We start from the raw sequence: 12,681 nt of genomic DNA, 5'->3' as shown, positions 1-12,681 counted from the left end.
AAAAGTGAAATATCGATATATAAGAGGGAGGACAAACACCAGATATTCTCACTCATCTGTGGTATACAGAGAATCAAACAAACAAAAAACAAGACTGAATGAAGGCAAACTCTTGTGTTTAGATCACAAAACTAAGATGATAGCATGTGGGCGAGCAAGGGAAGAGGCAGACTAGAGGAGACAGGAAGACAGAGTTCAAGGGTCTTGGGCATTTTGGTGGTAGCGAAGGTGCCAAAACTTTGTACAGCAAAATCATGAAAGTTTGGTCCCCTGAACCTACCAGGAGAAACTTCTGAGCGCAGAGCCAGGAGTAACCCCTGAGCACTACCTGGTGTGACCTTTAAAAAAAAAAAAATCATGAAAGTTATGCTACTGTAATCATGCCAAATGGCAATTTTTAAAAATTATTTCAGATGCTGTTATTTTTGTTTTGTTTTGTTTTTGGGTCAGACCCGGCAGTGCTCAGGGGTTACTCCTGGCTCCAGGCTCAGAAATCACTCCTGGCAGGCACAGGGGACCATAATGGATGCGGGATTTGAACCAATAACCTTCGGCATGAAAGGCAAAAGCTTTACTTCCATGCTATCTCTCCGGCCCGAGATGCTGCAATTTTTTTTTTTTTGTGGTGGGGGGGCCACACCCGGCGTTGCTCAGGGGTTACTCCTGGCTGTCTGCTCAGAAATAGCTCCTGGCAGGCACGGGGGACCATATGGGACACTGGGATTCGAACCAACCACCTTTGGTCCTGGATCGACTGCTTGCAAGGCAAATGCCACTGTGCTATCTCTCCGGGCCCCAGATGCTGTAATTTTTAAAAGCGTTTAAGCTGACATCATCATATAGGTTTCAACATTCAGTTTTTTTGGTTTTTTTTTTTTTGGAGGGGGCGGTTTGGGTCACACCCGCAGCACTCAGGGATTACTCCTGGCTCTACGCTCAGAAATGGCTCCTGGCAGGCTCGGGGGACTATCTGGGATGCATGCAAGGCAAATGCCCTACCTCCACGCTATCTCTCCGCCCCTTCAACCTTCAGTTTTATATAAGTGTACTAATTAAATTTTATTGTAAATTTTAAAGCAGATCAATAACTATTCATTTCTTAATAGATCAAATACTCAAAATACTTAAAGAAAATGAGTTGGTGGGGTAGAATAATCATTATCTCTACTTAAGAAACAATAATTATATGCGAGTATAATTTATAAGGAAATATTTTTAAATAAATCATTTTATTTATAAGTAAGTCAGTACTTCATAAGCATTAATTATAATTCTTAACTATAAGAACTTGAATAAGACAATATTATACAAGATTGCCAGACAATAATGAATCCCTTCATAACTCATCAGATAACTACAGAATAAAGAGATGTCCAACTCAGAAATGAAGAACTATTATCTTGGAAAGCGAAAATTATTCAATGCCTTCCCGGAACCAAAACATTTATGGCAGAAATTATACTGTTGATATTGTCATTAGGCGATACAATGGCTGATATAGCCCAGAGTTTATCACTATTCGTTTTGTGCAGATATTCTTCCTTCCTCTTCCATATCCGGTTGCTGCTATCAGCTGAGGACATGGCAACCCTACAGAAGCTTCTGCCTTGACATGTTCTTAAGAGATGGAGCCAGTTCAGGCTACTTCTTCCAGATTCCACTTCACATAAGCCCTATCCTATCACTTTTCTTTCTTTTTTAAATCAAAATACCGTTGATTCAAGAGTATAAACGCTTATGTTGCAGGGTCACAACCTTACATCTAACACTGAAGATTTGGTTTGATTGGACAGTATCTTCTCCCTTGCTTTTGTTTCTCCAGATATGAATATATCATATCAACATATATGACTGGGATAATCTGAAATTTGTCTTTCTCTTTATTTTTATAGCATAATACCTCCAGTTCTATCCATGCTGTAACAAAATACAAGAATTTATAATAATCTTTTTATTGTAATTATTTCGTTATAGCTGATATTATACCACATCCTCTTTAGCTACTCATTTGTTGTAGAATTACTTGACTTGATTCCAGATCTTTTTTTTTTTTTTTTTTTTTTTTTTTTTTTTTTTTTTTGGTTTTTGGGCCACACCCGGTGACGCTCAGGGGTTACTCCTGGCTATGCGCTCAGAAGTCGCTCCTGGCTTGGGGGACCATATGGGACGCCGGGGGATCGAACCGTGGTCCGTCCTAGGGTAGCGCAGGTAAGGCAGGCACCTTACCTTTAGCGCCACCGCCCGGCCCCTTGATTCCAGATCTTAACTACTCTAATCAGCATGGCAATAAACATAAGGGTGCATATATCCTTCTGAATTAGCATCACTGTTGTCGCTGAGTAGATTCCTAGAAATGGAACTGCTGAATCATACTGTCCTGTTACTTTTTAGAGCTCACTCATGTCCCTGCCTATTGATTTTCCCAAAAGGTGTATTCAGGAAAGCTGAGCTAGAAACAATACTCTGTCTATCTTTTGGGACATTTTCAGCTAATACGGGTACAATATTTTTCTCCTTAGCTAGGTTAATACTTGTCACTCAAAAATAAATCAAAGATAGAAAAATTCAGGTGTCCATCAACAGATGAAGGAATAAAAAAAAAACCTTCATACAACAGATTATTGGCCATACGCAGAAAAAACATTTGGCTTTCATGGATAAACCTCGAAAACATTGTACTAAAGATAATTAAGCCCGGTATAAAAGAAAAATTATTATACAGTTCCAGTTTATAAAACTAAAATCGGCAACTTGTGAGAAAAGGTTACCAGAAGTAGGTTGAGGAAGGAAAAGAGAAGTTACTACCAGTACTTAATGGATAGTTTTTATTGGTATAATAATTTTGTGTATAGATAGCAGTGGTAATTTGTATAACATGTGACTATGTTTAATGTTATAAAATTATATAACATGTAGGAATAATTAAATTGAAAACATGTTTATATTTATCTTTCACAACTATATATATATATATATTTGTTTGTTTTGTTTTTGTTTTGGGGCCACACCCTGTGATGCTCAGGGGTTACTCCTGGCTATGCACTCAGAAATTGCTCCTGGCTAGGGGGACCATATGGGATGCCAGGGATCAAACCGAGGTCTTTCCTGGGTCAGCCGCATGGAAGGTAAACGTGCTATCGCTGCGGCCCCTCACCACCATAATTTTTTAAAAATCCTGTAAGAGCAAATCATTGTGCTAGTCTGGTAGGAACAGATCAGGTGAGTGGGAAGAGCTAGAGAATCATTAGCTAAGATCTTAACCTGCCTCACAGGCTCAGCAGTAAGGTTACATACAGCAGGAAAGTCAGCAACTGCCATGGTCCTTCACTAAAACCAGATGTCTCCCCACTTAGGTACCTCAATTCTCCGCCTATCCCTGCATCTTCCTGAGATTAACTTGCTTTTATTCAAGTACTAATATTTGCTCTCAAAATACACTTCCCTGAAAACATGATCCTTGGTTGCTACAATAATGAATTTGCTTACATGGCAGGCTTAGCAAGAAGCTGGAATCCTCCCATAACCAGGAAATTAGTAATAGATGTGCAGTACCTTGAGCAAAAAAGAAAAGACAAACACATTAAATGTAAATTAGTTCTTTAGATTTCAATTAAGCATCTTAGAACCTCATCAACGACTTTCAGAATCTTTCTGTCAATAATCATAAACTGTGGAGAAAGAAAAGGACTGTTTAAATTATAATGACAACTTGTCAGAAATAACATTTTAGTAAAGATATCATAAATAGGTCATTTGTAAAACAATTGAAACTGTGCAGAAGGTACTAGGATTGTCACATTTTACTTGATAACAAACTTCCAAAATACATTTTTGTTTTCTACTACTCGAGGGTACTCAGGGCTAATAGTCCCAGCTGTCCTTGGGGGCACATACTATGTCAGGCACAGAAAACATACAGTATCTCCCTAACCCTAAAGTGACTGAATTTAATACCAGTTTCCTACCCTTCATGCCAGATTTCATAATAAAATTAAATAAACAATCAAAATGTGACTTGAAAAGAAGTTAGAGCATGTGTCAAAAAATGTTGGCTAATGTCTTTGTTTTTGTGCTATACCTGGCAGTGCCCAGGGCATACTCTTAGCTTTCCAGTCAAGGATCACTCCTGGGGCCTGGAGAGATAGCACAGCGGCGTTTGCCTTGCAAGCAGCCAATCCAGGACCAAAGGTGGTTGGTTCGAATCCCGGTGTCCCATATGGTCCCCCGTGCCTGCCAGGAGCTATTTCTGAGCAGACAGCCAGGAGTAACCCCTGAGCATCGCCGGGTGTGGCCCAAAAACCAAAAAAAAAAAAATAAAAAAAAAAAAAAATAATAATAATAATAATAATAAATTATATTATGAAATACATCAAAATATGGTACAATAGCACTGTAAGTGCATAAAACAGTTTCAGGGGCCAGAGTGGTAATGTAATGAGTAGGACACTTGCCTTCCATGAGGTTGACCCAGGTTAGATCCCTGGCATCTTTATATTGTTCCCAAAACCCACTAAGAGTAATCCCTAAGCAATGCCATGTGCTGCCCCCAAACAAAACAAAACCCAAAATCCAATCTGAATTGGGATATGCAATAAAAACCAATTAGGGATTGAAGAGACAGGACAACAGGTAAGGCCCTTGCCTTGCTTGCAACAGGTGCAGGTTCAATTCCCAGTACTCCATCTAGTCCCCTTGTCACTGCCACAAGAGACCTTTGAGAACAGAGCCAGGAATAAACCCTGAAAACTACAGGGTGTAGCTCAAAACCACTCCATAAAACAAAACACCAACAAAATATAAGTACTTAAGGCAGGTATTTTTCATTGTGGCTGTGATAAATTTTGAGTTCTACACAGCACAGAACATTAAGTGGGTTCTCAATCAAGTCTGCCAAATGAAGTAGACATTCAAGTAAGTTACAACAGATCAACACCATAATGTAATCGACTCTATAAAATAATACAAACATGCCTCATATCAGAATGTAAGAAAACAACTTAAAAAAACAGTAATAAATATTTAAAGTTAAAACTCTATGTTCTGGGACCAGAGTAATAGCAAAGCAGGTAGGGCTTTTGCTAACCCAGGTTCAATCCCTGGCATCCCCTGTGGTCTCCAGAGCCCAGCAGAAGCAATTCCTGAGTGCAGAGCCAGGACAAATCCAAGCACCAAAAACCAAGAAAAAAAAAAAAAAAACAAAGTAAAAGCAACCCAAAAAAACCCAAGTATTACTGATACAATTTAATTGGGAAAAAAAAAATCACCTTGGCCAACTATACTAAGTCTTAAGGACAAACAACGTTGCTCAACTATACTAAGTCTTAAGGAAATAGTTCTTTTAAAAGTAAGTTAGTCTTGGTCCCCCAAGCCAGGGGGAATTTCTGAGCACATGCACATAGACAGGAGTAATCCCTGAGCATCATTGGGTGTGGTCCAGACACACACACACACACACACACACACACACACACACACCCATACCCACACACACACACCCACACACACACCCATACCCACACACACACACACACACACCCATACCCACACACACACACACACCACACACACAGTAAGTCTTTGAACTACCAAACAATTAAAAACAAAACAAAACAGGCATTGGAATAGCACCATACTTATAACAAGCAATTTACAAATATGTTCTGAAAGTTTAATTATTTTCTCAAATTTTGGCATAATTTACCCACGTAAACAAAATAGTTCTTTAGAGAATGATATTTATGAGAGTACATTTTTTTTTTGGTTTTTCGGGCCACACCCGTTTGGTGCTCAGGGGTTACTCTTGGCTAAGTGCTCAGAAATTGCCCCTGGCTTGGGGGACCATATGGGATGCCGGGGGATCTAACCGCAGTCCTTCCTTGGCTAGTGCTTGCAAGGCAGACACCTTACCTCTAGCGCCACCTCACCGGCCCCATGATAATATATTTTATGCAAAGTAAGTTCTATAACATAGGAGAAAATATATGGATATTCTTCCTTCCCTCCCTCCCTCTCTCTCTTTCTTTCTTTTTTTTCTTGGGCCACACCCAGTGGCACTCAAGGGTTACTCCTGGCTCTGGACTGAGAAATCATTCCTGGCAGACTTGGGAACCATATGGGATGCTGCAGATTGAACGTGGATACGTCCCAGATTGGCTGCGTGCAAGGCAACTGCCTTACCACTGTGCTACATGCCGGGCCCAGGATATACTATTTTTAAGCTTTTTCCCTCACTTTGGAGAAAACTCAAAATTTAGCAATGCAGAACTATAGTTGGTTTTAAAGTTAAAATGCTGCTTTGCAATTTCTATTACCTTTATATCACTCTCCCTAATCTAGTCTCTTCTGAGTAAGGAGCTGTACTCCTTGGCAGAATAACCCTGCAGAGACTGAACATGACACGGGACTGGATACTTGCTCTGTATAACTATCCAAGAAGAGACTTGCATGCTTCAGAATGACCAGATTCCTGGCTTCCTTAGGCCCATGCAGGAAGTTGCTCAGTGAAGCTCCATGTTGGCCAATCAGGTAACACAGCTTGCTGAATCGGCTTGCCACCTCTTGCAACAGCTGTACTGTACTCGCAGTGCCCAAATTTTCTGCAACAAAATGAGAGAATTAATTACCTAGCCACTTCACCTATTCAGAGATCGCAGATCCACTCATTCAAGGGACTTGTTCAAACAGATTCAGAAGCCCTTATAGATTCTGATTCAGCTGGGCAGGCCAGCAGATCCCAAGCCAGGGGGGTGGGGGGGTTATTAAAAAAGAAGTTTTTTGGGCCAGAACGATAGCCAAAAACAAACAAACAAACAAAAAAAGAAATTTCTCAACCTATACTCCTAAAACACATGCAGTGTTTGAAAACCAATACTACTATGACCAATGTTATAATTTAAATTATATTCACAAATAAAAAAAAAGATAAAGACTTTACATAGCTAGGGACAGTATATGGGTTAATCACATATGATCCCTAGGCACTGACTAATCTCCCCCTCACACTAGCAGAAGCAAGACTAGGACCCCTGACCCCACAAAAAAAAAAAAAACACACAAAAAAAACAGCCCAGAGAGATAGCACAGCGGCGTTTGCCTTGCAAGCAGCCGATCCAGGACCAAAGGTGGTTGGTTCAAATCCCGGTATCCCATATGGTCCCCCGTGCCTGCCAGGAGGTATTTCTGAGCAGACAGCCAGGAATAACCCCTGAGCACTGCCGGGTGTGGCCCAAAAACAAACAAACAAACAAAAACAACAAAAAAACAAAACAAACAAAAAAACCAAAACAACAAAACTTTTCGGGTTCAGAAAATCAATTCATTTGAAGAAGCAATAAGCTCACTCAGCTCTTCTGTAATTGTGAAGAGAAATAATCTGGAACTTTGAGAAGGGAATGTTTAACCTAATTTCACACTAATTGACTGGCTATCATGAGTCAGGAATTACACTCACTTCCATAGTTCTAGCTTCATTAATACTTCCCACTTTTGGAACTAACTTTTACCCTACTTGCCTCTTGGCACAACCTTTCCAGGCAGAGGGCAATCAAAAACTGAAGACTGGCGGGGCTGTTCTAAACTTTAGAGCGGGCATCATCAGGTTCTTTGCTTTATTCCCAACCCTTAGACTATGTCTCCAAGCATCAGAACTTAGAAATGGAAAGGGCAGTCTTCACTTTCCTTTCAGAGCAATCCAGGAGACCTCTACCTTGGGCTCTTTCCTTTCTCTTGTAGAGTGCTGGGCTCCCCACTGGAGGGGAATCACAGAATAGGACTCTAAACATTTTCCTTTTTTGTTTTTTCTGGGTCACACCTGGCAGCACTCAGTGCTTACTCCTGGCTCTACACTCAGAACTCGCTCCTGGCAGGCACAGGGGACCATATGGGATACCAGGATTTAAACTACTGTTCGTCCTGGATCGGCTGAGTGCAAGGCAAACGCTATACCACTGTGCTATCCCTTGGCCCCATGAACTCTAAACATTTTTTTAATTTGTTTTGGGGCCACACACAGCAGTGCTCAGGGCTTACCCCTGGATCTACACTAAGGAATTACTCCTAGCAGTGTATGGGGACCACATGAATACCGAGGACAGAATCTAGCTAAATTCTATGGAAGGCAAGTGTCTTACCTGCTGTACCATCTCTCTGATCTGGACCCTAAATATTTAAAAAATAAAAAATGCCTCAGTTGAAAAAAGCAGCTATCTTGTTAAATATAAATAAATAAATAAATAAACAAACAAATAAACAAACTAGGGCCCGGAGAGATAGCACAGCGGCGTTTGCCTTGCAAGCAGCCGATCCAGGACCAAAGGTGGTTGGTTCGAATCCCGGTGTCCCATATGGTCCCCCGTGCCTGCCAGGAGCTATTTTTGAGCAGACAGCCAGGAGTAACCCCTGAGCACCGCCGGGTGTGACCCAAAAACCAAAATAAATAAGTAAATAAATAAATAAATAAATAAACTAAAAAAGAGTGATAGTACAGTGAGGTGTTAGATAGGTAGAATAGATGAAAAAAGTCTTGATAGTTACTTCAGGGATAGAAGGAAAGGGGGCTATACTTACCCAAACTAAGAAGAGGTCTGAGAATCTGAGATTTGATATCACTTAATTTTGAATAGAACCGTCTTTCTGTAGTAGCCAACTCATGAAGACTGGCAATATATCCCATAATATTTTTGTCCGCCAAAGCAATAAATCTATCGTTTCCTGCTGCCACTCTGCTTATATATCCCAGCTGAAACATAAAGAAGATTAAAAATAAAATTATTTACAGGAGCAATGTGGGCACTTAGGCTGGCACAGATTTGCTTTTTAAGAGTCAACTACTTAATATTTAGGATTATTTTTAATTTTGCAATCAATATTTAGGAATTCTGCAAAGAAGTTAGCAATAGTAAAATTACTGTGGAGACTGGCAAACACTACTAACTGGGGATTTGTGTTTAGCTTTTCCGAGCTGCCTACCCGTATACCACTCTTATGTTTGACTGTATGAAAAATTCATATTTTATTCTAAAAATGCCTTTTAGTTCAGATTACAGTGTTAAATCACAGAGACTCTATATATACAAAGACCCAAATACATGTTGCAGGATCCCTTTTTGCATGAAATTAGGTGAGAACAGATATCAAAGTATTAAAGGTCTACAAAAGGGACAGAGCACATGCTATTTGTAACCTAGATATACTACATGGACCCTGAGCCTTGGAGAAAAGAGTGGACACTCAACAAAGTACAACATAGGGCTCAGAGAGCTCAAAAGACACAGCACAAGGGAGCTGGTGAGGCAGAACAACAGGGAAGAAGTTTGTCTTGATGCAGCCAACCAGGTTTAATCCAAGAAACCTCAATTCTGGGCAGGAGTGATTCTTGAGCAGAAAGCCAGGAATGAACCCTAAATACAGCAGGGCAATGGTTCCAAACAGAAACAAACAAGAAGACTGAGCACAAATGTTGTCTGCCAGAAGCACAGGTTACTACCTGGTACAAGATTCCCCCAAGCAATGCAGGAAGCAACCCCCAGCACAGCCAGGAACAGTCCAAAAACCAGTCCCAAAAAAAGTACACTAGGAAGAACTTTCCTTTGAAAGGGCAATATGAGAACTAGTATGCTAAAAATTTCATTTAGTTCATTTACAGAATCATTTTCCCCAGGTTATTTCTACTTCTCTATTAAGTTCCTTTTTTAGTTACTTACTCATGACTATTCTGAACAAAAACATGAGGTTTTTCTGCCACATGACCCTATCAAACTAGGGGACTGAACTCCCAAATAGCAGACTCAAAAGTCTATTAATACCAAGGGTAACTAAAGACACAAACAAGTACTTCACTCCTTTCCCATTTCCTCCTTAAGAATAAATCTGGATGTGGAATCTTTCATGGAGAATGTGGAATCAGGGCCAGCAACTAGAGAGTCAGCTGGCCTGTCTAGAATAACATGCTATATATAGGTCAAGGGCCAAACCTTGACCAGTACAGACTTTAGCAAGAGATTGTGTCCTTAGACATTCACAATTTATGTAAGTAGCCAATAAAACAAACACAAGCAAGAAATAAATATTTAACATGGGGCCGGGCGGTGGCGCTGGAGGTAAGGTGCCTGCCTTGCCTGCGCTAGCCTAGGACGGATCGCAGTTCGATCCCCCGGTGTCCCATATGGTCCCCCAAGAAGCCAGGAGCAACTTCTGAGCGCATAGCCAGGAGTAACCCCTGAGCGTCACAGAGTGTGGCCCAAAAAAAAAAATTTAACATGTTATTAAACAAGAAATATAAAATACACTCTTTTCCAGGGTTAATCACTCTGAGGATAAAAACAGCTTTAGTGGGGAAATAGAAAACCAGAAAAAGAGTGGGGCCGGGCAGTGGAGCTAGAGGTAAGGTGCCTGCCTTGCCTGCGCTAGCCTTGGACGGACCACGGTTCGATCCCCCAACGTCCCATATGGTCCCCCAAGCCAGGAGCAACTTCTGAGTGCATAGCCAGGAGTAACCCCTGAGCATTACTGGGTGTGGCCCAAACCGCCCCCCCCCCCCAAAAAAAAGAGCAAAGTTTATAAAAAGAGAAATAGGAAAAAAAAAAAGTAAAAATAAAAAGCCAGGGAGAAGGGAAGTTATGGGATAAAAAGCACTGTTGGTAGAGTAGTCAGAAGTATCACAAACCCTCACTGTGCCCTTGAAATTTTTGTTTTTGTTTTTGTTTTGGGGGGGGGCCACACCCGGTGGTGCTCAGGGGTTACTCCTGGCTGTCTGCTCAGAAATAGCTCCTGGCAGGCACGCGGGACCATATGGGACACCGGGATTCGAACTAATCACCTTAGGTCCTGGATTGGCTGATTGCAAGGCAAACGCCGCTGTGCTATCTCTCCAGGCCTGCCCTTGAAATTTTTATACCCCATGTAGAGTTAAATATTCATCTATTCCATTTCTATTCTAATTTACCTCTGAGGGCTCCATGAATGCAGTAAGCATTCATTGTGAAGTGTGCTCCCTAATACTCCCATATAAGATATTAATTCACATTTATTTCTAAAATATTAATATGAGGATATTGAAGCAAATGATAAGCTCTAAAATCCTCGCTCTTGTGACATTTACAGTTTAGATAACAAAACGAGTAAATTATTTAACACATTATAGGGTGAAATGCACTGTGGAGAGACATAAGACAGGAAAAAGAAATGAGTAAAGAAAGATAGGAAGGGAATTAGGGTTTTAAGTACGGCAGAGATACTTGGTATCAGTATCTTGTGTTATGAAAAGGCAGGCTAGAGGCCCCACCCCTCCCTACCTGACTGCAGGATAGAAGGGCTGGAGTCTTGGTGCCACCAGGGTTCTCTGGAAGGGGACCTTCGGGAGGCTCCTGCCGGCCACTGTAGTACAAGCCAGGCTGGAAGTCTTCTGTATCCACCAAGAACAGGGTATAATCCTGGCCTGCCGCTACACTCCACACTCCATTTTCACTGTTTACCTTCGAGAACAGAAAGATACTGTCTCTCCAAGAAGAGGGATCAGACAGAATTTCCAAACCATCAGGACTGGAATGTCAGGTTACTTAGACAGCATAAAGAACAATAAGCCATAACCCAGAGTGACAACAACCAGCAATACACTTGACCAAAAGCAGAACAATTTCTTTTACTTTTAGAATTCAATTTTATTCTAAAAATATGAAAATCTCAAGTGTGCTGGAAGTTGGAAAATCCTACTCTAAACCTGCATCAAAGAAACTAAGAAGCAAGCAATTGCTAGAGAGTATCATACAAACTATAACATACACAAGAGACTAACTAAATCACCATCCCTTTTAGCTTTCCTTCAGAAAAATAGAGCCTGTAGCTCAGTGACAGAACACTCAACTTCCACCTGTGATGCTCTGGGTTTAATGTCTGGCACCATAAACATACAAAATGAAACCCAGAATATAAAAATGCTCAACAAGTCTTACTACAAGTATGTGTATGAAAACAAATATTAAGGCCAAAATAATAGCAGAGCAGGCAACCGGCCCAAGTTCCATTCCCCTGCATCCCACATGCCACCCTGGAGCCTGCTAAGATTGATTTCTGAGCAAGAGCTTAGCACCACTAATGTGTGTCCCCCCCCCCAAAAAAATGAACGAATAAAAAATACCACCACCCACCAAATAACTGTGTGAAAATCGAATGCAAGTGAGATGTTTGGAATAATCATTATCTAGTAGTAGAAAACTCATAAGTCATGACCGATCTAATTTTTTTCCATATAAAAAACAGAACTAGGGGCCGGGCGGTGGCGCTGGAGGTAAGGTGCCTGCCTTGCCTGCGCTAGCCTAGGATGGACCGCGGTTCGATCCCCCGGCGTCCCATATGGTCCCCCAAGAAGCCAGGAGCAACTTCTGAGCGCATAGCCAGGAGTAACCCCTGAGCGTCACAGGGTGTGGCCCAAAAACCAAAAAAAAAAAAAAAAAAAAACAGAACTAGGGGCCGAAGAGATAGCATGGAGGTAAGGCATTTGCCTTGCATGCAGAAGGATGGTGGTTCGAATCCCAGCATCCCATATGGTTCCCCGAGCCTGCCAGGAGCGATTTCTGAGCGTAGAGCCAGGAGGAACACCTGAGCGCTGCCAGTTGTGACCCAAAAACCAAAAAAAAAAAAAAAAAAAAAAAAAAACCAGAACTACTCTGAACAATGCAAACTAAT

The 12,681-nt window shown here is 41.2% G+C and overlaps 1 protein-coding gene across 2 annotated transcripts in view; it reads right to left on the bottom strand.

The window, feature by feature from the left end:
* The window catches only part of ALS2 (alsin Rho guanine nucleotide exchange factor ALS2), a 62,082-nt gene that overhangs the window by 33,485 nt on the left and 15,916 nt on the right, over nucleotides 1-12,681 (bottom strand). Inside the window, exons 8-11 of one of the 2 annotated variants that reach the window (XM_049773191.1) lie at nucleotides 11,292-11,471; nucleotides 8,566-8,737; nucleotides 6,416-6,596; nucleotides 3,487-3,552 (exon numbers count right to left, since the gene is read on the bottom strand). In XM_049773191.1, coding sequence (XP_049629148.1) covers nucleotides 3,487-3,552; nucleotides 6,416-6,596; nucleotides 8,566-8,737; nucleotides 11,292-11,471 — 599 coding nt within the window. Of the gene's footprint in view, nucleotides 1-3,486; nucleotides 3,553-6,311; nucleotides 6,597-8,565; nucleotides 8,738-11,291; nucleotides 11,472-12,681 lie in introns of those variants that run through there. The other variant, XM_049773190.1, reaches the window with a different exon arrangement.

This window comes from Suncus etruscus, chromosome 5 (genome assembly GCF_024139225.1).
Source record: "Suncus etruscus isolate mSunEtr1 chromosome 5, mSunEtr1.pri.cur, whole genome shotgun sequence".
Lineage (NCBI taxonomy): Eukaryota > Metazoa > Chordata > Mammalia > Eulipotyphla > Soricidae > Suncus > Suncus etruscus.
The sequence above is the reverse complement of the archived record's forward strand: the minus strand, read 5'-3'. Positions and strand labels throughout refer to the sequence as shown.